General features: G+C 44.5%; 1 protein-coding gene across 1 annotated transcript; it reads left to right on the top strand.

Annotated features, from left to right (window-relative positions):
* Nucleotides 1–3,764: 3,764 nt before the first annotated feature.
* Nucleotides 3,765–24,897, top strand: LOC309393540 (vomeronasal type-2 receptor 26-like; the record flags this gene model as incomplete). The annotated part of the gene is made up of 6 exons (XM_081955860.1): nt 3,765–3,991; nt 4,430–4,718; nt 16,638–17,432; nt 21,929–22,141; nt 22,722–22,848; nt 23,987–24,897. 6 exons carry the CDS (start codon nt 3,765–3,767, stop codon nt 24,895–24,897), a joined length of 2,562 nt encoding a protein of 853 aa, XP_081811986.1.
* Between the last annotated feature and the right edge of the window lie 117 nt (nt 24,898–25,014).

Raw genomic sequence — 25,014 nt, 5'->3', positions numbered from 1 at the left:
GATTAAATTGGGGGGGGGGGAGACACAAAGATTACCCCTCTTGGGTTAAAATGACTGATCAATATTGAACGAGTATATATATGTATGAATAAATTAGAAGATGGGATTAACGAAACATTGTTATTCTAGGAGAAATTTATATTAAGAGTTATAGATGTTAAATTAGCTTAGAAAATGGGATCAATGTGTTATTATTAATCTAAGAGAAATTTATATTGTGTTTGTTGGGAGGAGAGGGGTTACGAGTAATTTACTTTAAGACGGGGGAGGGGAGGGGGCAAAGTATTTGGTATAATATTTGAATGTGAATTTTTGTGGGGGGGGGTTGGGGGGGTATAGCATTTGTATGAGATTTACATTGTATGGCGGGGGGGGTGAAAAGGGTGAAAATCTGTTTGTACAAAACTTTTTTAATAAAAAAAAAGAAAAAAAAATTGAACGAGTGTGATTCGTTGAGGGAATATTTATCTCTGAAAAGAACACTGCCCTTCTACTGGGGTAATAATCCTTCCACATTATAGAGTGTGAAGTAACATAAATATAGTAAATAAATACATCTGTTAAATAGGAAAATGAAAGCAGTTGATGGGCTTAAAGTTTTTGTACAGATTTCAAACAGAGAGGAGTGTGTATTTATGACTCTGAGTGTTTGCCAATACAGATCATCCTTGCTTTACGCCAATTGAGAGGGGAAACTCTGTTCCTATGCAACACAATTAAGCAAGCCACCCCATAACTCCACCTTATAATTTCACGTCAGGTTCTTCATTGACTGCTTGGTGGAAGTTAGCGGGGAAGCATGGAAATGGAAATCACATGACTGTGGGATGGGGGAGAGGGGCACTCTCATAAGTTCAAAGACTGTCCGTAATGTTACTTTTTCAGTGCTGTCATAACTGCTAAACAATGGCTAAACAGGGCAGTTGTTAAGTGAGGACTACCTCTATGCTTGGGTCCAAGTCAAATTAGTTAAAATGTCAGAGGCAACTTTCAAGAATGACCAGCTGGGTACATCAGCAGAAGGAATCCCTTGTTCTCATTCCACCCGAGAGAAATGGATTGTGTTGTTCTACACCCCAGGAAAGCAATCCAGCACAACCTGTGTGCCCAGGAAGGCTGTGAAAGCAACTGGAGATGATGAATCTCCTTGCATGGTATCTTACATGCACACTTCTGTTGAAGCTATGCAATGACTGTATTAAATACACACATTTAAAAAGCCTAATGTGTGTCATCGTTACATGAATGAAAGGAAAGGTCTTCCCTGAATGTTTACAGATGAAGAGGGAGTGTAAGTTGCTACTGATTTTTCACTCTTGTAAATGTCTTCCTTCCTTCCTTCCTTCCTTCCTTCCTTCCTTCCTTCCTTCCTTCCATCCATCCATCCATCCATCCATCCATCCATCCATCCATCCATCCATGGGGTGAGAGGCAGACTTGATTTCATCATCTCTTTTCACTTATTTTTTTTCCTCACTTCTCTCTGTGTTTCTGTCTCTGTGGGGTTTTTTTTTTTAACTCTGCAAAGTTCTGGTAACTAGTTTTTCATTAAAGTTGATTCTGTTCAACAGACTGGCTGCACTATTGCATCAGCCCTTTTCCGGTGATGCCCTTGAGCATTAGCTTTCAAAATAAAATATTTTTTCTTCCAACTCCGCTGGCAGCTATTTTTCAGATCTGTGACATACTCAGGCATTAATGAGACTCAAAAAGGTTTAATGGTGGACAGGACCACCTGGAGCTGAAGGGGAGAGATCTTTGTTATGTAGAATAGACTGGCCCAGGCCTTAATGGCTCATTGCCAAAAGTGGGGGGGGGGATGAGTTTCTTCCTCCCTTTTAGGGGGAAATATTCTGCCCTTTAATATTTCCCAAAATATTTCATTTTCTAGGAGAGAGGTGGGTGCTAACTTCCTACAGGAGAAACTGCTGGTTGTTATAACAGAAAAACAGCAAAATTGGATTTCTATACACATACACACACACACACACACACACACACAAATACATGAAGTTATATTTAATATTTGCAATTTAAGAAAGTGTTCCAAGTTTTTTTAAAAAATAGAGTCTAATTGCTTTCTGTTCTCCATAACTGATAGGAACACAACAGAAAAATCTCCAACTAATTGCAGAGAAGGAAGAGCTCTGCAAAGATTTGGAAGAGAGACGGAGAACTTTTAGATAGCAACCCCAGCTTTTCTTCCAGAATTTCATATTAAATTCTCAGCTTCCTTCCATAAACAAATATTCTCTAATGTTCTGAGTTGAACTGTGTTGCCTGGAACAAAGTTGGGGGAAATAAGAGGCGACTCTTTTCAACTTGTTCAAAACATAGGAAAACTACATTAATGAAAACGTAAGGTTATGTATAAAAAACAAACTATTGTTTAATTAGGTTTCATTTTAATAATAATAATAATAATAATAATAAATTTGGATTTATTAGCCGCTCCCTTTCCAAGTAGGACTCGGGGCGGCGTACAATGGAGTATATAACATAAAATATATAACAACACTAAACGTACATACATATACAACACACATACATATACACGGAGGACAACAAGCCTGATCATTCAAGTAAAAACCTAAGGGGGGTAATTTTATTCTGGTCTGGATATTTTAGAGAAGAAATATATCAAATGAAGCTTTGCAGATAGAAAATCTTAGAAGGGAGAACAATTGTCTCCTTTGCTTGGGTCTAAAGCAAGATGGGAGAAGGCAGAACTCCCAAAAGAAAACAAGGATCTGAAAGATGAACTTAACAGGTGAGAAATATTTAGACAGCAATCCTGACTTTCAAATTTCTTTATTAGAGCCCTGAGTCTAAATATAAACAAGCAATTGAATTCAAGATGTATTACGGTGTTTTATATATATATGTACTGCATACGTGTATAAAGAAAACACAATAAGCATAATGTAAATTTAATAATCTTTGGGATCTCTGTGATGGTTGGCCTCTGTATTTTCCTGCGCCAGGGAAGGGAAGTTGCTCCTGATCAAGGTTTAGTTACAGAGATAATTACATAGATAGTTACACAGATACATAGATAATTGTATAGATAGCTATATAGATAGATACAGAGACACACAGGGAGAAAATCCATTCTGTAGATAAGCAGGACTTGGTTTTTAGTCTCGGGTATTTTTCTTTCTTCCTTGGGAGTTTGGCTTTGGGATGGAGAGTCTTGGAGGGAACCACCAACCATCAAAACCAGAAATTAACTCTTCTTCCTCCATACTATGGAATTAACTGGTATCTGGGATTTTTCTCTTTAACCACAATGCCAACAAATGTCACATTTCTCTTTTTTCTTCAGCCACAAGTGCCGTGTATTCCCTCTGGGGCCAGTTTCAAGCCTGGAGACCCCAAACCTCTCAATTCTAGATGATGGATTTAATTCCATCTCTGCCCCTGTTATTATGAATCACATGGGGATTATTTCCCTTTCATTTCCCTCCAGAGAATTTCTCAACAATCTTTGAGTCCGAGAACTGATTGAATTATCCAGGGATCCCTCCTGAGAGGGAGAATTATGATAAAAGTGTCAGCTTTGGGCAGAGAAATATGGTGTTTTGGGACAGGCAGGGTCTGTGCTCTTGAATGAACGTCTCTCTCCATTCCAGTGAAGCTGAGTGTTTCTCTGTGTTTCAATCAGGAAAGTAACTGGATCATATTCCACCTTGTGAGAGTCCTTTGAATTCTTCTAATTCTTCTTTGGAAACAGGAGAGGGATTGATTAATTCACATCATGAATGATGGACCTCCTGCTTCTGCTTCTGATGCTGCTGGTGTCCCATCCACTCTCTGGGAAGCTGAGAATGAAATGCCCCCAGAGTTTGGAGCACCAGGATGGAAAACGACCACAGAGCTTTTATAGGCCAGGAGACCATCTCATCAGTATAGTCCTCAGTGGAGGTGAAACATTGCATACAAACTTGCTTTTCAATGTGGCTCCTTCTCTTCGGTTGGTTTTCCGTGATTGGTAAGTCATTCAGGGTGATGGAGTTGCACTCCTTCCATTCTAACACTCTCCTTCTTTTCTGTTTTTTATTCTTCTTTATTCCTATATTGGGGAATATGTCTAATTTCCTGAATGATTTTGATTTCCATAGCTTCTCTTTTGTCTGATTTTGTGAAAGAGACTCAAAAAGGGGTCTGAAAAAAAGCTGAAAGGGCTGCAGATTATTTTCCTCTCTCAGTTCAATCCTTCATTTATCACCTAGATAATGAATTTTATTAAAAGTAGTGGTTGAACCAGTTGTAGTTGCCATACCTCAGCCAATTTGCATATTTGTATAATTGATCATTGGTTTTGGATCAATGTTGGTTTAAGGCTCAGTAGGCTTCTGGAGGATTATATATTTTTTAAAAAGTATTTGTTGTTGCTGTTCATTATAATAACATTTTTTTTTTACAATAGGGACTTTTATAATTTTCAAAATGGTTTACGGTTTATTTTCAACATTCAAATGGTCAACAAGAATTCCCAGCTCCTGCACAATCTCACACTTGGCTACAATATCCACACCAACTATTTCAGCACTTTCTGCACTTCAGATGCCTTGCTGGACATTCTCTCCACTGGAGAAGCCAATGTCCCCAACTACGGCTGTGGAAGGAAGGAGAACCTTCTGGCTTTTCTTGATGGAGCTGCCAGGGACATCTCCATCCAGGCGTCAACATTAGGAGGCACCTACAAAGTCCCACAGGTTTGTGTGTGTTTTTCTCCATCTGGAAAAGTGAGTAGTGGGTGGTGTTGGGTGGTCCTCAATGGAACTACGTCTACATTGAGGGAAACAGGCAGTGGGGGACCCCAAGGTTCCATTTTAGGCCCAGTACTCTTCAACATCTTCATCAATGGTTTGGATGAGGAATAGATGGGGAACTCATCACATTTACAGATGACACTAAACTGGCAGGAATAGCCAATACCCCAGAAGACAGGGTCAAGATCCGGATGGATCTAGATAGACTTGAACCCTGGGCCTATCTAACAAAAGGAAATTCAATGAGGAGAAAAGTAAAGTCGTACACTGAGGCTAGAAAAACCAAATGTACAGGTACAGATTAGGTGAAACCTGGCTCAATAGCAGGAACTGTGAAAGGGATCTTGGAATCTTAGAGGACAATCTCTCAAATGTGAGCCAACAATGTGTGGCAGCAGCCAAAAAAAGGATGCATATTTGAACCCTTGTTAATCAGTCTAGATACTGACAACACTTCAACTAATGCAGAATCAAAAAAACAGATCACACATAAATGTTATTTCCTTCTTTGACAAAAATATACAGATACAGATTAGGTGAAACTGGCTCAATTGCAGGAACTGTGAGAGGATCTTGGAATCTTAGTGGACAATCTCTCAAATGTGAGCCAACAATGTGTGGCAGCAGCCAAAAAAAGCCACTGCAATTCGAGGCTGCATCAACAGAAGGAGAGAATCCAAATCACGTGAAGTATTGGTACCGCTTTATAATGCCTTGATAAAACCACCCTTGAAATAGGGCATTGATGGAGAACCTTAACAGCACCAAGTGCTTTTGTCAGAGACACAATCTGGAAGAGGAGTTGCCCAGTGTGTATGCCACTGCGCCAGGGGTGGGTTTCTACCGGTTCTAACCTCTTCGGTAGAGGAGGTTCCAGAAATCTAATGAACTGGTTAGAAGAGGTTCATCACGGAATACCTGCCCCGCCCCCCTCACTCACTTCTCCCGCCCGTTCTGTTGCCACTCGCGGGCGGTACCTTGTGTGGTGCGGACAGCTTCCTAGGACCTCCCCAAACTTGCCTAGGAGGTGTGGCCACCAGCAAAGCACGGGGGCATTCCAGGCCGTGTCCCCCCCACCCTTGTTCCCTGCACAGACCTCTTTGCGGTGCTGGGAGGAATCCCTCCTCCCCAGAACCAGGTTGCCCAAAGAGGTCAGTGCAGGGCTCGGGTGGCTGTAAAGTGTGGCACGAAGGGCAGAAGTCCCCGAACCCAGCAGGGCAACGCAGCTGCAGCAGTAGCAGTAGTTTCCCCTTTCCTCCATCCAACTCTCTGCCTCCTCCTTTGCTTAGGCTCCCCGTTGGGTTCGGGGACTTCTGCCCGTCATGATGTGCTTTGCAGCCGCCACGCATGGATCTCTTCAGGGTGCTGGCTGGGCAACTTGGTTCTGGGGATTACCCCCTCCCCAAAGACCGCCCCCCCCCCATCTCTCACAATCTTGCGTCTTTTTCAGTTTTTTATTTTTAAAAACGCCTCTCTGGATGATCTTGAAAACCTGCGAGGTTGCTTTGGGAGGGGGCAGATGGGCAGCATTTCCCCCTGCCCCCCTCCCTGGGCTCCTGCAGCCTCGGAGCCTGCAGCTTTAAAGCAAGCCTTTGCACAGTAAAGAAAATCTTTTCACGAGCGTGAGAAGTTCTTAATTGCCTTTACTCTGCAAGTTACTGCAGGCTCTGAGGCTGCAGGTGCCTAGGGATGGTGGGAGGGGATCCTGCCCGTCTGTCCCCTCCCAAAGCAACCTTGCAGGTTTTCAGGATCATCTGCAGAGGCGTTTTTTAAAAAGAAAACGGTCTTTTTTGGGGGGAAAGGGGCTGCGCATGGAGGAGCCGGCGGCCAGGGCGCCCTGAAGCAACACCAGCCAGCATGTCCCTTAAGAAGAGCCCCAAGGGCAAGGGCAGCAGCGCTGCACCCACCTCCATCCTGCCCACTGCTCAGCAATGCCCCCTGCCTCCTCCTCCTCCTCCTCAGCAGGCGAGGCGGGCCGGGCAGGGGCACGGGCACAGCCCAGGAGGGAACAGCCAATGGGGAGGGAGGCACTGGCCAGCTGCCCCTCCCTCAGCGGTGAGTTCCATGATGTCACCTTCAAGGTAAGCGGCAGCTGCGGGCGCCACTTGGCCAGGACAGCAGGGCTAGCCCGGCACCCACCCAGCCACCTCTTGGTGGGTTGGCGGGTGGAGGGTTGCCCTGGCCCCACCAGCAGCTGGCGTGAACTCTCCTCCTATTCCTTCTTCTGCGGGGGGCGCTGCCTTGCTTTGACAGCCACCTCATTTCCAATTGGGGGTGGGGAGAAATCCTCTGCATGGATCCCCCCAATTGGAAGGACGAGGCTCCGCTGGTCCAGAGCCCATCCGGGGGGGGAGATCCCCCTCATTTTCCTCATCTTCCTGGATGGGCTCCGGACCAGCAAAGCCTCCTCCTCCTTTTTAACCAGGCAATCTTTCCTAAAACATAAAAAGAACCTTAATTGCAGGCTCAACAAAAGAAGCTGGAAACAGATACTGAAGCCAGGAAGCTGAAACCTGGGACTGGAGAACAACCTTTTCTGTCCCACTTCCAGCCCATCCGGGAAGACGAGGAACGCAAGGGGGATTCCTCCCCCCGTGGATGGGCTCCGGACCAGAGGAGCCTTGTCCTTCTTTTTAGCCAGGCGATCTTTAACCAGGCGATCTTCGGCTGCTGCACAAGCCCACGGGCATGCGCTGCCTTCTTCTGATAGCCGCCTGGTTAAAAAGAAGCACTCTGCCAGCCAAAAGCTTTGGTCTTACTTTGGAGTTTCAGTCCATGGGGCTTGCGAAGGTAAGGCCTGCACTCAACCGGTGGGTGGAGGCCAGCGGATGGGCAGAGTGATTTGGATGGGGCAGCCTTGTGATCCCACGTGGGCTGGATTAATGGCTTTGGTGGGCCAGGTTTGAGGACCCCTGGTATAAGGTCTCCTGTTAGAGCAGGGGGTTGGACTAGAAGACCTCAAAGGTCCTTTCCAACCCTTTTATTTTGTTATAAGTTCTGTTATAGTTACATATGCTTAGCATGCTAAATACCTATTGGAACATGTTGATTTACACTGTAAAATCAGAAAATGTGGATATTGGCATTTAATATATGGAAACTGACAGATTTTGTGGTGGCTGTTAGACAAAACTTCAATTAAGGACCAACCTTGGATTGCACTAGTGACAAATTGTATTAGGAACTGAGGTCTCCCTGTTTCTTGTACAACTAGAGAAGAAGTTAAAAAGATTCCTCCACAAAGAATCTGGGCTATTGAAGGATTAAAATATGCAGCAGGGCTGGGTTTCACCCGGTACTGACCAATACGGTCATACCAGTTGGTGATATTTAGCATGCCTTCTCGTATCCGTTCTTCCAGAGGCCCCGTACTGGAGTCCTCGCCTCTTGTTCCTTCTTCAGCTGTTGGACAAGCCCACGTGGCATGCACTGTCCTCTGCTCTTTGATACCCGCCTCTTTTCCAATGAAGGTAGTGGGGAATCCATGCAGAGGCAGGAAATTGCATGGATTCCCTTCTCCCTTCATTGGAAACGAGGCGGCTGTCAGAGGAGAGAGCAGCGAAGGCCGTGGGCTTGTGCAATGATTCCTCGCCTCCTGTTCCTTCTTCGGCTGTTGGACAAGCCCACGTGGCATGCGCTGTCCTCTTCTCTTTGACAGACGCCTGTTTAAAAAGCCATTCCCACTGAAAAGTACCTGGCAGCGGCATTTTTCCTTGGGGGACTCCGCAGAACATCCCAAGATGGATGCCACCACATCTGTCCTCTTCGGGAACAGGCCCTCTTTGGCAGGTCTTCTTCAGAAGGATGAGCCCCCCCCCTAGTCCCCCTCCCATTCCTCATCTTCCTGCCCCCGCAGATGGGCTACGAAGTCATCGCCGGCAGCGCAGAGCCTCAACAGCTCCCTGCCATTGGTCCTGCAGTTCAGGCCAGGGGCTTTGTTCACACTCTCTCCCCTCCTGGTTCCTCTTTTTATGCGCTTCCTGAAAGGTAGCCGCTAGTGGCACAAAAGATAGCCGCGGCCTCATGCCATGGAAAACATAGGCACGTGCACACACCCACACAATTACAGCCCCAGAGAGTCTTGGAGGGAAGCCTCTGCACAAGCCCAGGAAAGTGAGAACAGGTTTTCGTCATTACGAAGGCTCCGGGATGACGCTCCAGGGGCAGTGGGGCAGCCAGGTCCCTCACCCTCAGAGGGAGGAAGGACCAGTTGGGGGAGGGGCTTTGGTCCTGCTGCCTCTGGCGGATAGGGCTTTACTGTCCCACAGCGAAGATTCCGTCCTTCCTCCCGGAGCCTTCGTAACAGTGGGAACTTGTTCTCACTCACCCAGGCTTGTGCAGAGGCTTCCCTCCAAGAGACTCTGGGGGTGTAATTGTGCGGGGTGTGCAGTTGCCTATGTTTTCCATGGCGTCTTTTGGGCCACTAGCAGCTACCTTTCAGGAAGCGCATAAAAAGAGGAACCAGGCGGGAAGAGAGTGGGAACAATGGCAGGGAACTGGCAAGAGACTGTGCTGCCTGCGATGACTCCGGAGCCAATACATGGGGGCAGGAAGATGAAGAACAGGAGGGGGACCAGGGGAGCCTCGTCCTTCTGAAGAGGACCTGCCGAAGAGAGCTTCTCCCCGAAGAGGGCAGATGTGGTGGCATCGGTCTTGGGATGTTCTGTGGAGCCTCCCAGGGAAAAATGGTGCTGCCAGGTACTTTTAACCATATATTTTGATGCCATGACTGCAAAATGCTGCAAAAAACTATAAATGCAGGCCAGTTGTTGTGTGTTTCAAATGTGATAGGAACACTCAAAAAGGTGACCACAGTATGTGTGTGTGTCTGTGTGTGTGTGTGTGAATGAATGAGAGAGAGACAGACAGAGAGAGATACACAGAAAGAGATACACAGAGAGAGAGAGTGATTAAGTGAGTGAATGAGTGAGAGACAGACAGACAGACACAAACACATACATACACAGAGTGACAGAGAGAGAAGAAGGGAGAGGAGAGAGACAGAGAGATACAGAGAGAGAGAGAGAGAGAGACAGACAGACAGACAGACACAGCGAGAGAATGACATAGAGAGACAGAGAGGGAGGGAGGGAGAGAAAGACAAAGAGCTACACAGAGAAAGAGACAGAGAGAGACAGAAAGAGAAAGAGAGAGAAAGAGAAAGAAGGAAACAGGAGGGAGGGAGGGAGGGAGGGAGGGAGGGAAGGAAGGAAGGAAGGAAGGAAGGAAGGAAGGAAGGAAGGAAGGAAGGAAGGAAGGAAGGAGAACTTATGACCACAATTGAGCACAAAATTTTGGTTGCTAAGGAAGAGCGTTGTTAAGTGAGTTTCACCACATTTTCCGAGTTGGCCACACCCACCCAGTCGCATGACCACTGAGCCACTCCCACAAAACATGCCACAACTACAGAATAGGTTCTAAAAAAATTTGAAACTTACCACTGATATGCAGCAATCCTCAAAAATTATTGTGGGCCCTTTATTGGAATAGAATACTTCAGTTGGCATTTGCACATGTTAATCTAATTGCAATAAATTGTAGGGGTGAGATACAGTAATATGACTTACATTGTTTATAGTTTTTTAATTTATTTATTATTTTCCACTTTTATGATACAATCTTGCTAATATTCTGTCTTTAACATTTTAAACAATGTCTAATTAACAAATTATTCTAATGCTTTCATGAAAACAAGATTCGATTTATTAAAATCTAATATTTTGGACTTGATCTAACCCCAAATATAACACAGCATTCTTCATTGTGCAAGGTTTTTGAATGCAGCTCAGAATCTGATAAGTCCAGTGAAACTCTGAAGACGAAGCTATGGATTATCAGCTTTTATTTCTGCAGAAAGCAAAAGACTGGATGACCTTTTTGTCTCCCACCTTAACAGAACAGGCAGAGAGAGAAAAACAGGCATGCGCCCAAAACTTTTCCAAAAATCTTACAGCACACACAGCTTGCACAGAATGTCATTGCTATGGAAACATGAATTGATATCACACGGATTTCATGATTTTTCTCAGTGCTCTTAAAACAATAGACTTTAGAAGGGAAAAGAAATCCATTTTCTGGCATATAACTCAGATCTTTGTTAGGGAATGTTGAACACACATTTTAGGTTACAAGCAAGGCTACTTGGCAGAAACCACATTTTACTTTTCATATGAAGTTACTTTGCTAGGCTAAGCTTGGGAATTTGCCTTGAAGTTTTATCTATGTAGTTGGCACCTTAGGTTACAATGGAGCTTCTCTCAACAGCAATTTAACAAAAGCTGAATTAGGTTACACTCTGTGTATGCTCTAATCCAGTGATGGCAAAAATTTTAGCGACTGGGTGTCCAAACCGCAACCCAAAACCCACTTAAATTGCACGGCAATTTAACCTGAATAATGAGGTTTTAGTTTAGAAAAACAACTCATACATGATTAACGTCTTTTCTCTGAAAAAAAAACCCCATAATAACAGCGCATTCAATGATACATACATCTTTTTATTGAAAGGTAAACGTTTGCATTTGGCATGCTTTTGATTAATGTGATTTTTGCTGTTGAATGCATGCTGATAATTTTTCTAACATTGACTCATACGTTGTAAGTTTGAGAGCAACACATGCAGCACTCAGGTCATCTGTTAGTGCAGGGGTGTCAAACACAATTTCAATGAGGGCCCCATTGTGGTTGACTTTGGAGGCCATGGTGGGCACGGCCAGCTCCCACTGCTGATGTGCTCACTCTCCTTGGTTGCCCATGGTGTGTGCAGGAGGTCAAAGTAGGTGGATCAGAGGGAGGCCCATTCCCTCTCCTTATGAGACCTAGCTTTGTAACCAAAGCATCCTCAATGATAGGATGGGAGACCAGGGGAGAGGTCAGGAGGATGGGACAAGGAGATGGTAAAAGGCAGCAGGGCTGTTGGTGATCAAGTGCTAAGGCAGGATTTACTTCACACCCTCACTCTCTCTCATCATAATCTCCTTCCTTCCCTTTTTTTCCTTTCCTCTTCATTCTTCCTTCCCCTCTTTCATTCTTTTTGCTGCCTTGTTCTGTTCCCCTCTTTCCTTCTTTTTCGTGGTCTTTCCTGTCCCTTCTTGGATGCCCCAATGCAAAAAGGGAAACATTCCTTGCCACTTTTGCTAGTAGTTTGTGGCCACTGAAAAGTCTGAGAACAAACCAGGATCAGTTTATTCCATGCTTGCATTTCATGGAGACAGACTACAGTACAGCAAAACTGTCAAAATGATGGCTCTGGTAGTTGATCAGAGCTCCTCTGTTTTTTATGTGCAACAGCTTTAGCATTTAAGAACAGAGGTAAGTTAGTTGCTTTACTATGCATACATAATGATCCTTAAAAGAGCTCTTCCGTAGGGAGCCTGCCATGGTCTAATTCAGACTGGAAATATAGCAAAGGAAACTATTTTCCCCACTTGCTTTGTCCTTTTTACTCTACTGGAAATAGCTGTTTGCAACCAGGGGTGGGTTGTTCCAAGTTCTAATCGGTATGGTAGAATAGGTTCCTGAAATCTACCGTACGTTTTAGAACCCCTTCGTCCTGTGGGACAGTACCAGAATGTCTGCCCCGGCCCCCTTGCTCGCTCTCCCTGCCCATTTCGTCACCACTCACGGAGGGTAGCTTGCACAGCGTGGCCGGTCTCCTAGGACCTCCCCGAGCTTGCTTAGGAATAGGAGGCCTTGCCGCCAGCAAAGCACGGGGCAGCAGGAGATAGGTTACGCAGAGCGGTGAGCCTCCTAGGCAAGTTCCAGGATGTCCTCCCCCGACTAGTTCCGTGCCTCCCTTCCCAGTGAAGTTTTCCAAGGTGTGGTTTCAAAAGCAGCCTCCCAACCCTTGTGCCCGGCTCCCACTGAGCTGGGAAGGAGGAGAAGAGTCTTTGGGGAGTGAGGAGGAGGAGGAAGGAGGAGGAGGCAAGCGCATGGGGCCGTGCCAGCTTGGCAACCGGTGCTAAGAAAGCACCTCACAGCTTTTGAAGGGAGGAGGGGAGAAGGAAAGGGAGAATGTGGAGTCGCCTTTCAGGGATGCCGAAGATGTGGGAAACCAGCACCGCCACCAGCGTCTAAAGTTTTCAGCGACTCCAGACAGGTGAATCGGGATCAGAGACCCAGGCAGTTCCTTCGCTCCCCTTGCAAGGGAGTAGTAGGAGTCGTTTTTGCATTCCTGCCTCTGCCGGACTTCGACCTGGAGTTTACCAGCTGTCTTAAAGAGAAATGGACGGTCAGACCTGCGTGGCCCCAAGCGATGTGGCTCTCTCCAGGTAAGCACCCGCTCTCCTTCCTGCTTTTTTTTTGTCGCCGAGGGGCAAAAGGCAGAGTGAGGCACACCGTTTAGCAAAGTTCAACAGGGGGGGGAGGTAAGTGGCTCTGCTGTTCCTCCCCCTCATAGTGCCCCCTTCCTTTAAAACAAACAAACTTACCTGGCTAAGAGGTCAGTGCTTCACTTAGGGGAGCTCTGGGGATGATGGGTCTTATGGAGGCGGTGACCAGCTGCCCTCATGAGTGCGAGGAGAACAGTCTCTTTGCCTTTCCGGTGCTTTGACTGGGAATGGCAAGCCTGGCTGAACTTTTAGGGGAGAAGAGTCTCTGAATAGTTATGCTGGATAAACATGCATAGAGTTGTGTGGTTGCACCTTACTTGAAAAGTACAAGACAATCTGCACTTGATTGAAAGCAAAGATAAGTTCGCAACCCTTGGCGGAGAGGAATGTAGTATGGTATGCTGTGTTGATGGAATAATAATTCACCTTATAAAGCATTCCTGTTTGCTTAGGTAAAACAATACACCTTAGCTCTGGAAAGGGCAAGTCAGCTCAACTTGATGTAAGAATAAAAGCTTATTGTTGAACTTCTAAGTGTTGAAAGATAGTGCCTGCTCCTTCCTTGCGCATACTGAAAACAAACCTGAGTAGTTATGTGGATTTAATGTGATATTTTGCAAAGACTGGGAAATCTCTCATGCAGTCTCTAAACAAGAAAAATGTATTTGCATGTTAATAGGTGAAACAGGTGGGCTAATTATAATCTTAAACTATGTTTGGCTTACTATACAGATAATTTAGTGCAAAGCCCTGCACAACAGTATTAGATTTCTATGGTTTTATCTTCCTTGGTTGGTTTGGGGGAGAGCTATGGAAAGCTAAAACAAATGCTGTGTAACAAGGAAGAGTGAAACATTCCTTTGGATTCATTGGAGAATTAAAACCAAACATTTCAAAGGAGAAAAGTTTCATATCATGCAACTTTCATCAAAATTATTTCACATGCCCTTAATTTTTTTTTTTTTGGGGGGGGAAGAAAGAATAGTGAACATCTAGGAAGTAGGGTAGTAGTGGCAAATGGAATAATATTGTGATGCAACTATTATAAATTGTTCAGCAATAATTTAACTAAAGGAATTGTGCATACTATATATAAATTGTTACTTCTTAGCAGGAAGTCCAATATTTTTTCTTTGCATTTTCCCATTTGGCTGAGTTTTTCAGTACTCCAACATACTATTCTTTTTTATTGGGGATATATTTATTGGTTTCAGTCTCCCATCAGTTAAGAAGACAAGAACTGCAAAGCAGGTGGTTGTGCAAATATCGTAACTATTTTTGGAATGTATGTGTGATGCTACCATTGTGAATTTCTTGTTAAGAACACTTATCAAGCTTTAAAATTATGACTGTCTAACTTATTTAGAGGGCGAGTGCTTGCTTGTTGCATTAAAGTACAAATGCCATAAGCAAAATACCTGTTTACTCAGAGGTATATTCCTGCTTAAATTGCTTGATAGCAGTGTGCAGAAACTTTAAATTGTATAGCTCACAGCACTAAAGAAACTTTAAATATCAGTGACTACTCTCGAAGGTCCACATTGGCTGTTTCTGCTTCCAAGTGATGCTTTTAAAATCTACTGGAACATATTGGGGATTTCTGCACTGAGAAGCAGAAGGATGGACTCTCACCTTTATGGTGGGCTTTTGAGACACTGGAAAGCAGTGGGAACTTTTGCTACTTCTGAGGACTTCCAAGTCCAATAAGAAATTGATTATCTTTCCTTGAGCCTCTTTATGCAGGGACAGGTGCTGATAAATCCTTCAGAAATGGAAACAGTGAGTTTGTGTGTGTGTGTGAGTGTGTGTGTTTGTGGGGGGGGGTTGTTTCTGTTGTGTAAGATTGGAATATAACTTATTGGCCCTGGATTTTGAGGGTGGAGGGAAATTGCAGAAGCTGAAATGCGGTTGGGACAGACTGGGGAGTCCTATGTTTTCTCTCTTTTACGTTTTTCAGAGATTATATACAGTATAAAGAGTTTACAGTTGCACCGATTGTACTTTATGTTTGTGTACAGAAAACAAAGAACAGGTAGTTCAGCACATGACAGCCTGGTAATCTGAAAATACTCTGAAACAAATAGGTATTGTTTCTGGTGCACATAATTCCAAGCCCAAGATCTTAAGAGGGTGGCCAATCCAAGTAGTTTCCCCTCTACATACACAGTATATTGTATATTATACTCTACAAAGTGGTTTAAACAACAAAGGCAAGTGTGAGAGAGCACACTGTTCTGCAAATAATCTTACCAGCCTTTTGTATGGTGCTTATGTGTAGTGGTGTTAGTAGTAGCACAAAAGAAAGTATACTTACAGACTGCATTTTCCTGTAGATTGTGGTATGAGCTTATTTTTTTAAGCAACAGATCAGAATCTGTTCATATTAATAAGTAGGAAATCTCTTTGACATCAAGCTTATTTTAAAAGGCTAATTATGTAGAACTCTTTTTAGTAGTCTGGATTATGGAAGAATTTCAGGAAAATATTAGATAAGACAGAAACAAGCTAAAATAGGGGTGGTGGTGGTGAATCAACTTCGTGTTTATTGCCCATGTTTTGTTACAAACTACTCTAAATGATGCCTGATATTATAATAATAATGTTTGTTAGGGCTATGCACTGTTTTTGAATATATAGGAATGTAAAGCCCACAGCATCTACTTGGTACTTTTTAAAGGAGATATTTCATGAATCCAGGAAAAAGGTGCTGCTGCTTTAAAAAGTACCAAGTAGATGCTGTGGGCTTTACATTCCTATATATTCAAAAACAGTGCATAGCCCTAACAAACATTATTATTTAATGAATTTAAGTTGTTTCCACTGCTTTGAAGTTAAATTCAGATGTATGGATGCATCTTTCTTTTCTGTGTAATTTATACCTCTATCTTGACTGGGAATGCTGACATCGTCTTGGCCACTCCCTCCCGGTCACATGACTGCCAAGCCACTCCCACCCATACATGAACTGCCAAGCCCCTTCCACCTGGTCACATGGCTGGCAAGCCACGCCTACAAAGCAAGCCACACCTACAGAAGAGGTTCTAAAAAATTTTGAAACCCACCACTGTTAGCAACCCACAAGGAGGGGATACTTTCCTAACAGCTCACAATTCGGGAATAACAGGGGGGAAAACCCTGCGCTTTCCACGCCCCATTTTGGCCGTGGAAAGCTTCCTGCACCAACCTGGAAGCAACCCCCCCCCCCCAAAACCCTGCAACTGTTTGAAGGGTGAAGGAAGCCTCCAACTGAGCCAGGAAGCACTGGGGGAGGGGGGGGGGAGAGGCAGGCCATTCACACTCACTTCCAGCCCGCCAGAGTTTCCTGCACAATGTGAGCGCCCCCCCCTGCATACTCACGCGTCCCCTGCCCTGGCCATCCACAAAGGCCCGAAAACCAGCTGGGCTGGCAGGAGGTGAGCCTGCATGTGGATGCTAGTGGAGCTGGGCTGGGGCGGCTGGAGTGCCAGGAGAGGACGATCTGCATGCCACAGGTTCCCCATCATGGCTCTAATCCTTTCAATTGGTTTTCCAGATCAATCAAAAAACAGCTTCAGAGGCTCTGAGTGATAAAAGTCAATTCCCCCTTTTCTACCGGATGCTCCCCAAAGAAGGGATCCAGTACCCAGCAATTGTCCACCTGCTCCTCCACTTCAGATGGACCCTGATTGGCCTCTTTGCTTCAGACACAGAAAAGGCAGAGAATTTCATGAGGACTTTTACTCCTATGCTTGTCAGGAGTGGAATTTGTGTGGTTATATCACAACTGTTCTCAACAACTGGATATACTGCATACCTCAGGGATTCCCTCTCTAAGTGGAGACAAGTCAACGTCTTTGTTCACTTCATAGAACTTGAAAACATTTGGGACAGAATTCTTCCTTTTCATTTAACACTTATGCGTCTGCCAGGACCCATTGAGGGGAAAGTCTGGATCCTCACAAATTTTGTAGAGTACGAAATGAACAAGCGCAGACTTCTCAAATACATCCATAGTATTTGGAACTTTGGTTATCTGGTAAAAGAAAGGCCAAAAGATTCTGCCTTTAAACCCTATTTCTTTGTGGAAATAAAGTTTCAGGATCATTATTTTCATTGTTCTCTTTCAAAGAATGTATTTTCTGTCAAAGGCCGCAGAAGATGCACGCAGAAAGCCCCACTGGAGACCCAGGAGAAAAGGGACAGAAAAAGGGCCCCAAATAACTACCAACCTTACAGTCTCACGAAGACTCTGGCCCAGGTCCTGAATGCTGCATATTCCTCGAGATCGAGGAGGAGAAGGAAGGAGGATGAAAAGATCTTGGGCTCTCCAAGGCTGCAGCCATGGCAGGTATGGGGGACCCGATATGGATCCATTAATCTTAGATCCTTTGGAGGAGGAATCCAGAAGAGAAGGAGGGGAACCATCTCAACAGATCTGGCCAATTTAATTATTCAGGGAATTAATGGTTCCAAAGAGTAGATACCATGGCATTTTTATATTTAGCACTGCTAATTGGAAAATGCTCTATTCTTTTTAAAATAAATTCCCGTATTTGTGGGTTTGTGATGAGCCTGGTGGAATTCCACCTTTCCTCCGTCCCCATTGCAGGTGGGTCTGTGTGCAGCTGGAGAGGCAGCTAAGCCCCCCTATTCTCCTCCAATGAAAGGGATCCTGGCGTGGATCTGGATGCTTTATTGGGAGAAGAGGGCAGGTGAAACTGAAGAGATGCAAATAGTGGAAATCAAATGTAAATATGAGATAGGCAGCATTAACTAACAGCCAGCAAAGAAGCAGCTGGAACCTCCCCAGCAATGCTCCGTGTGAGGGACGGAGGCTGTCTCCGGATGACCAGGGGTCTTGGTCACAATGGCTGCTTCCGTCTTCTCCAAAGGCTGACAGAAAATGGAGTCTGGCTTCAGACTTTATAGTGAGGCTTTTCTGCCCCCGGCCACTAGGTGGGGCTATAGCAACAACAGCACAACAGTTACTGTATTTTTCGGAATATAAGACGCACCTTTTCCCTCAAAAAAGAGGCTGAAAATCTGGGTGCGTCTTATACATCGAATACAGCATTTTTTGCCTCCTGAAGCCCCACCCCTTCACCAAAATGGCCATGAATATCCTTATGGAGGCTTTCAGAGAGCTCCTGGGGGCTGGGGAGGGTAGTAATGAGCAAAAAATGGACTATTTTTGCCCCCCCTAACCCACAGCAGCACTCTATAAGCCTCCATAAGGCTATGCATGCAATTTTTTTTTGACAGAAAACGGGCTTGTTTTTTCGAAAAATGGGCTGTTTGAAAGAGTCTTCTGAAGCCATGGTTTGTGTCCTATCTTCCTTTCATTTTCTCTCTTTCCCTCCCTCCCTCCCTCCCTTCATGTATCTATTGACCCATCCATCCAACTATATCTCATTCACTTCCTCCTCCCTCCCTCTCTTTCTTTCCCTTCCTTCCATAACTCACTCTTTCTTTCTTTCTCTCTCTCCTTTCCTTTCTTTTCCTTTTCTTTCTTTTTCCTTTTCTTTCTCTCTCTTTCTACCCTTTCCTTTCCTCCTCCAAAGCTAGGAGATCCACCTGAAACAAAAACTCCTTTGGATGAAACCGCCCATTTCGCACGCACACACGCACACACACACACACATACACATACTCTTCCAACCAGCTCTGCGCCTCGCCTCATTGTTTGATTTTAGTGGTGGGCCAGTGGCCGAAGTCCTTTCCAAGCGCCCGGCAGCATCGCTCACATCCCAGGAAAGCCCGGCTGATTAACTTGCTGGGACGCGCTTCGATTGGTGCCTCTTCTACACAGGCAAGGTTCTCTCTCTGGAGCAGGCAGAGAAGAGGAATTGCAGGGATAAAAGTGTGTGTGTGTGTGTTTGTGTGTGTGGGTGTGTGATAGAGAGAGGGGGGGAAGAGACAGTAAGAGCGAAAGAGAGGGGGGGAAGAAAAAAGAAAAAGAGAGTGAGAGTGAGGAATCAGAAGTTTTCAACCTTGTGCACAGCCTGGGAGGAGGCTGAAATGGGGCGAGGGCCTCTCCCCTTTTCCTCTGGATCTCCATCCCTCTTCCCCAAGTTTTTCTTTCCTCCCATCCATTCTCTCCCCCACTCCTGAGAGCAAGGCGGCTCTGCGCTGCCTGGGAGTTTTCTGGGCTCTGGAAAGGGCAGCGGAGGGGAGGGAGTTGCGTTCCCCAGAACTTCTTTGGGAGAAGCATCATTCTGAACTCCGTGTTGGGGGGCGTGTGCATGGGGTGCCCACTGAGGGGCTTTTAGCCAGAGGCGCCTCTGGCCAGGGGGGAAATTGGAGTGGCTCGGGTGAGCCAGGAGGGACGATTGAAATCTGTTGGCTGAGCTGGTCAATATCCCCCCCCCCCCCGGTTGGACCTGGCTGAACTTTCCTCCCTCTCTCCAGTCACCATGGAGCTGCTGCAGCCTCTCCCCCAACACGCTGCCCAGTTATGGGCCCAGCCTGCTCTTCCCTGCAGTATTCGGGTGGGGGGGTTTCCCTCTGTTTGGGGGTAGAATTTGGTTGCAGAAACGCAAAGGGGTGAGCAGCCTTGGAGGGCCTGTTCACCCTTCCCCTTTTCCTCTCAGCCATGAAAAATTAGAAATCTCTCCCCCTCCAAGCAGCAACTGAGACTGTGCAGGGGGGGAGGAGGGGGACCAGGAGAAGAAGATCTGAAAGATCCCAATTCTGCAGCAAGAGGAGTTTCTGCAATGGGGAGGGGGTAGCCCCAGCTTCCAAAGGACTTTTATCCATAATTGCCATCAGAGCAGATGTTGGGGAGGGGGTCAAGGAGGAAAGGGGTCCCCTGACTCTCCCTCAGACCTCAAGGAAGGAAGGAAGGAAGGAAGGAAGGAAGGAAGGAAGGAAGGAAGGAAGGAAGGAAGGGGGAGGGGGTGAAAGGAAAGGAAATGGGAAAGAAGAAAAGGATGAAAAACGGAGAGAATGGGAAGGGAAGGAAAAAGGATAAGAGAAAGGACAGGAAAGAGTAAAAAGGTGAAGAATGGCCGCTGCTGGAGTGGTCGGGAGCAGCCTGAGGTGGGCATTCGGGAGCAGGCCAAGTCGAGCAAGAAGCCACGGCAAAGTCAGGCACACAGGCTGGGCTGCGTGGCCACGTGGTCGAGGCAAGGGAGCCAAAGAGCAGCTGCAGCTATGACTCTAAGGCCCCAGCCAAGGCCTGCGAGGCAAGTAGTGGTGGGGCAGGGTGTGGCCAGGCAGAATCTTTACTACCAGTTCACCCGAACTGTCCCAGACCGGCTGAATCCCACCACTGGCTGTATCTTCCCTTCTCCAACCGAGAGATTGTGTCAGTTGGAAAAGGGGCTCCCAGACTCCTCCTGATCTTCAGCTCTTCTCCTTGTGGTCTTTCCTCAAGGCTAAGAGCAGCTCCTTTCAACTCTTCCTTGGCTTCCTTGTCCTTCCCTGAAGTTCACGTAGATTTTGTGCAAATTCTCTTCCACGTGTGATGCCTGCAAGGGGACCTGGTCCTTGAGTTGGGGTCTCCCCAAACCAGAACATTCACTTCCTGAGATTCTTACGGCTGCATTTGCCTTCTTTCCATTAACATCTCCCGGCTGACTCAGATTCTGTTTCCATTTAACTACAATTTTGAGATCGTTTTAACAAACATACATATCAAGTTTATTATCCCTCATCATCCAGTCCATCATCAATGTTCTCATATAAGACACTATTGTTAGTCAAGTCCTAGTTGCTAAAAATGACATATTTTTCTACTGCTTTTTACTTCTCTGTGTGCTAATCATAAATATTGTTTCTGGAAACTTGATATTCCTCTTTTTAAATTTTATTTTAATGAAAAAGATAAAATACAAGTTTTGGAAAATAAAACTATTACAAAGACAAAATAAAACTAGATAAAACATTAAAAACAGACAAAGACATGCATATTGTCTCCCCAATTAAATATAATACAGCAATAATCGTTTAAATGAAGTTTCAAATAAGGCTTCTTAGTTGAAAGATTTTTGCATTCTTTAAATCACATAAAATTAGCTTACTCTAAGATCGTATTAATAACCATATTAATGACAACATAGAAAAATTGAGGATGACCAGGGAGAAGATTAGCCTGCCAACTTTCTTCTTGATCAACCCATGCTTTCTAGGAATCAACCTGTTGTTTTCAAAGAGTTTATGGATCATCTTTTTTCTCTGTGTTCATTTTATTTGTTATCTGCTCTGGAATGTTCCCTATAATTGACCAATTGTGTCAATTATATTTTCTCTATTTTTTGATAATTTTTTCTTAAGCTTTCTCATTCACTTATGAAGATAATGGCAGTATTTGTATCCTATTTAACTATATTTGGAGATTAGGCAACTGTAGAAGAAAGAGTCAATGTGGGTGTCAGGCCTGTAGTTATATTCTTTTTAGGATCTTTGGCCTGCCATACTTTCTTATAATTTTCTATGCTGTTTCATTAGTGTAGTAGTTGGGAGGGGGGAATAGAAAGGAGTAGGATTGTGGAATGGATTGTTGACATTCTTTTGTAGAAGCCAAGGTCATCTTTTGTCTTCGCATCTCGACACCTGGCCGGAAGAAGATGGGTGTACATGCCAGCGTGGAAGATGATGATTGGAACATGTGATGGATTTGTGGGTGTGGGGAGAGATCATGAACTTTCAACTGGGTGAACTTACAGGATGTAATTCAGAGTTGGAATTTTCCATAGCCGTGCTAACATGCCTGTGGAATAAATTGCACCTTTAAGGATGTTTTGCCTTGGACAATGATTTATTTCTGCATGGTATTTAGAACCCTAACAGTGGGAAAGAAACAAAGTTTTCTGCTTTTCAAATTCCTGGATGTTCTTGTTCCAGTTTCATCCCTTTCTGGAGAAGAATGAATTTTGGAATATTTCCCACTTTAAACTGTACTTGGACCAAAATGGAGAGACAACAGGAGATCTGGGCATTAAAATGTGGTTGGTTCTCCCCAAGGAGAATGCCATCAAAGTGATTCTGGCGTATTTTGAAAGACAGAGACTTTCTATGAGACAAGATGCTCTTTCAGTGCTACAGTTGCTCAATAAGGTGGGAGAAATGTTGATGTTCTTTCTCTGTTTCCCAAAGCCTGAGGTCCCATTTCAAGTGGGCAAAGCCTATAGTCTCCAGGGTGGTTGTCCTTCCATGCCAGTTGGTGTTATCTGATTGTAGTTCTTCAACAGACGGGACCTAAGTGGAGGGGCTTTGCCATGTTTTATGGAACCCTTTCAAGATCTTACTGGTCAGAGGCTTCCTTCTTCATCACAGTTTTATTGTTTATTGAAAAAACTAATGAAATAAAAGTTTTCTAAATCTTTTACAATAAATTTTATTCTCAGTTTTAATATGAATATATCATCATATGTAAATCTTTTTTCAATTCCATCTCTGCTGACTTTATTAAGTAGAATAGTACGTTATTGTAATGTTAAATGCAAAGAGAGAAACTGCATGAAGAATCTGCCAGTAGTTAGTTATACTTCCTGTATCTTCTTAGAAGTAGTCAGATATTTCATATTTACTTGCATGAAGACCAGAGGCTATTTGGCTAATGTCAGTGTCTATCTCTATTTTCATGAATGTTGACTACTAACACATTTTCTTTGGCATTCCTGGTTTTTCTGCTCAGTCCCTGCCTCAATCCAACTGTGCAGAAAATTGTCATCCTGGTTTTGTCAAGAGGGCTCGAGAAGGAGAGCCAGTTTGCTGCTATGACTGCGTTCCTTGTCCGGAGGGGACCTTCTCCACTCAGGAAGGTGGGTCACACTGAGGAAAATGGGAGGCTTTGTGGAAATGCATCCATCCAGAACATTTTCATGAAAGTGCAAGTTAAAAGACACAAGCTCACCTTTTTTAATTTTTAACATGCACAATTTCTTATCTAAAAGGAAGTAAATCAAAAAGTCTTTGAAGGAGGGGCTGGGAGGAGATGGGAGGAGGGGGTGGCAGACTGGGAAAGCTTTAATAACAGCAGAGGAAACATCTCTCCTGCTTTCTAGTCTGGATATGTGCTGCTAAGTTCACCTTTCTAGGAAGATCTGAGTTCTTTGAAACTTGATGAATTGTTTTAGGTCCACCTTCTGAAAGACCTTGCAATTCACTGTATATTGGATCCTCCCCTTGAGGATCACTGAAAAGGTGTCACTGGTCCATAATGTGGTGATGTGGATAGTTAGGGGGGAACTCATTGCACAAATATTCTGCCAGTCATGTAGATCAATCAATCAATCAGAAGAGAGCTTTAAGGGACCTTGCAGAACTTTTAGTCCACCCCCTGCTCAAGCAGGAGAACCTATACAATTTCAGACAAGTGATTGTCCAGTCTCTTCTTAAAAACCTCCAATGTTGAAGCACCCACAACTTCTGGAGGCCAGCTGTTCCACTGATTAATTGTTCTCACTGTTAGGAAGTTTCTCCTTAATTCCAGGTTGCTTCCAGATGTTACAGGTTACTCTAGGTATCCTCCAAGTCCAGTATAGGTTCCTATAAAGATTCTCAAAATTAACATCCTATAATTTCCCTCAACTTCATATACCTACCTATTTTTTTAAACGCTCTTTTTAATAAAATCATTAATAAATACTTCTTGGAAAATGCCCATGGTATCAGCTGCTGTCCAAAGAAGGTATTTGTTGTAAGATAAAAGGACAGAATATTAAAGAAAGTTGCTTTTTGGTTTCTCAGATGTGGAAAAATGCCTCTAATAATGTAGTTTCCCATGAATTACATTAAACCAGAAATAATTAGCACCCTAGGAATTTCCTCAATTTCATATACCTTATATCCTTTAAAAATTAAAATTACTACTTTAAAAAAATTACATCCTTCTTATGCTATTTTTAATGGAAAAAAAAAGGAGAGAATATTAACGAAAAATGATATTTGGTTTCTCAGATGCAGAAAAATGCACCAAGTGTCCGGATGACAAATATCCAAATGTGGACAGAGTCCAATGTATCCCCAAAGTTATAACTTTCCTGTCTTATGAAGAACATCTGGGCATCATCCTGGTCTCTTTTGCCCTATTCTTGTTCTTAATCACAGACCTTGTTTTAATCATCTTCATAAAATACCGAGAAACTCCCATTGTCAAAGCCAACAATCGGGACCTATCCTACATCCTCCTGGTCTCCCTCCTGCTTTGCTTCTTGTCTCCTTCTCTCTTCATTGGTCAACCAAGGAAAGCCACCTGCCTTCTCCGACAAACAGTCTTCAGCATCATTTTCTCAGTTGCCATTTCTTCTCTCTTGGCCAAAACCATCACGGTGGTGCTGGCTTTCCTGGCCACAAAACCAGGAAATCGGGTGAAGAGATGGTTGGGGAAGAGCTTGGCCAACTCCATCATCCTGTCTACTTCTGCAGTCCAAATTATCATCTGCTCCATCTGGCTGGGAGTTTCTCCCCCCTTCCCTGACTCTGACCTCCACTCCCAGCCTGGAGAGATCATCCTGCAATGCAACGAAGGGGCCGTTGTCATGTTCTACGTCACCCTCAGCTACATGGGCTTCCTGGCTGCCATCTGCTTCACGGTGGCTTTCCTGGCCAGGAATCTGCCTGGGGCCTTCAATGAAGCCAAGCTGATCACCTTCAGCATGCTGGTCTTCTGCAGTGTCTGGGTGACTTTTGTGCCCACCTACCTGAGCACCAAAGGGAAATACATGGTGGCTGTTCAGGTCTTCTCCATCCTGGCCTCCAGTGCTGGTCTGCTGGGCTGCATCTTCATCCCCAAGTGCTACATTATCCTTCTGAGGCCAGAGCTGAACACAAAGGAGCAGCTTACAGCCAGAATAAATGTAAAAACATGAGACATAATCCATTAGAATATTTAAAGAATTGTAAACGTTCCTTTTATATGAAAGAAGGCAGTAATTGTTCCCACTTAAATAGTATGTGTCAGAGTTTGTTGCAGCAATCAAAACCAG

The sequence above is a fragment of the Natrix helvetica genome, assembly GCF_964273705.1.
Source record: "Natrix helvetica genome assembly, chromosome: 5".
Classification (NCBI taxonomy): Eukaryota; Metazoa; Chordata; class Lepidosauria; order Squamata; family Natricidae; genus Natrix; species Natrix helvetica.
The sequence above is the reverse complement of the archived record's forward strand: the minus strand, read 5'-3'. Positions and strand labels throughout refer to the sequence as shown.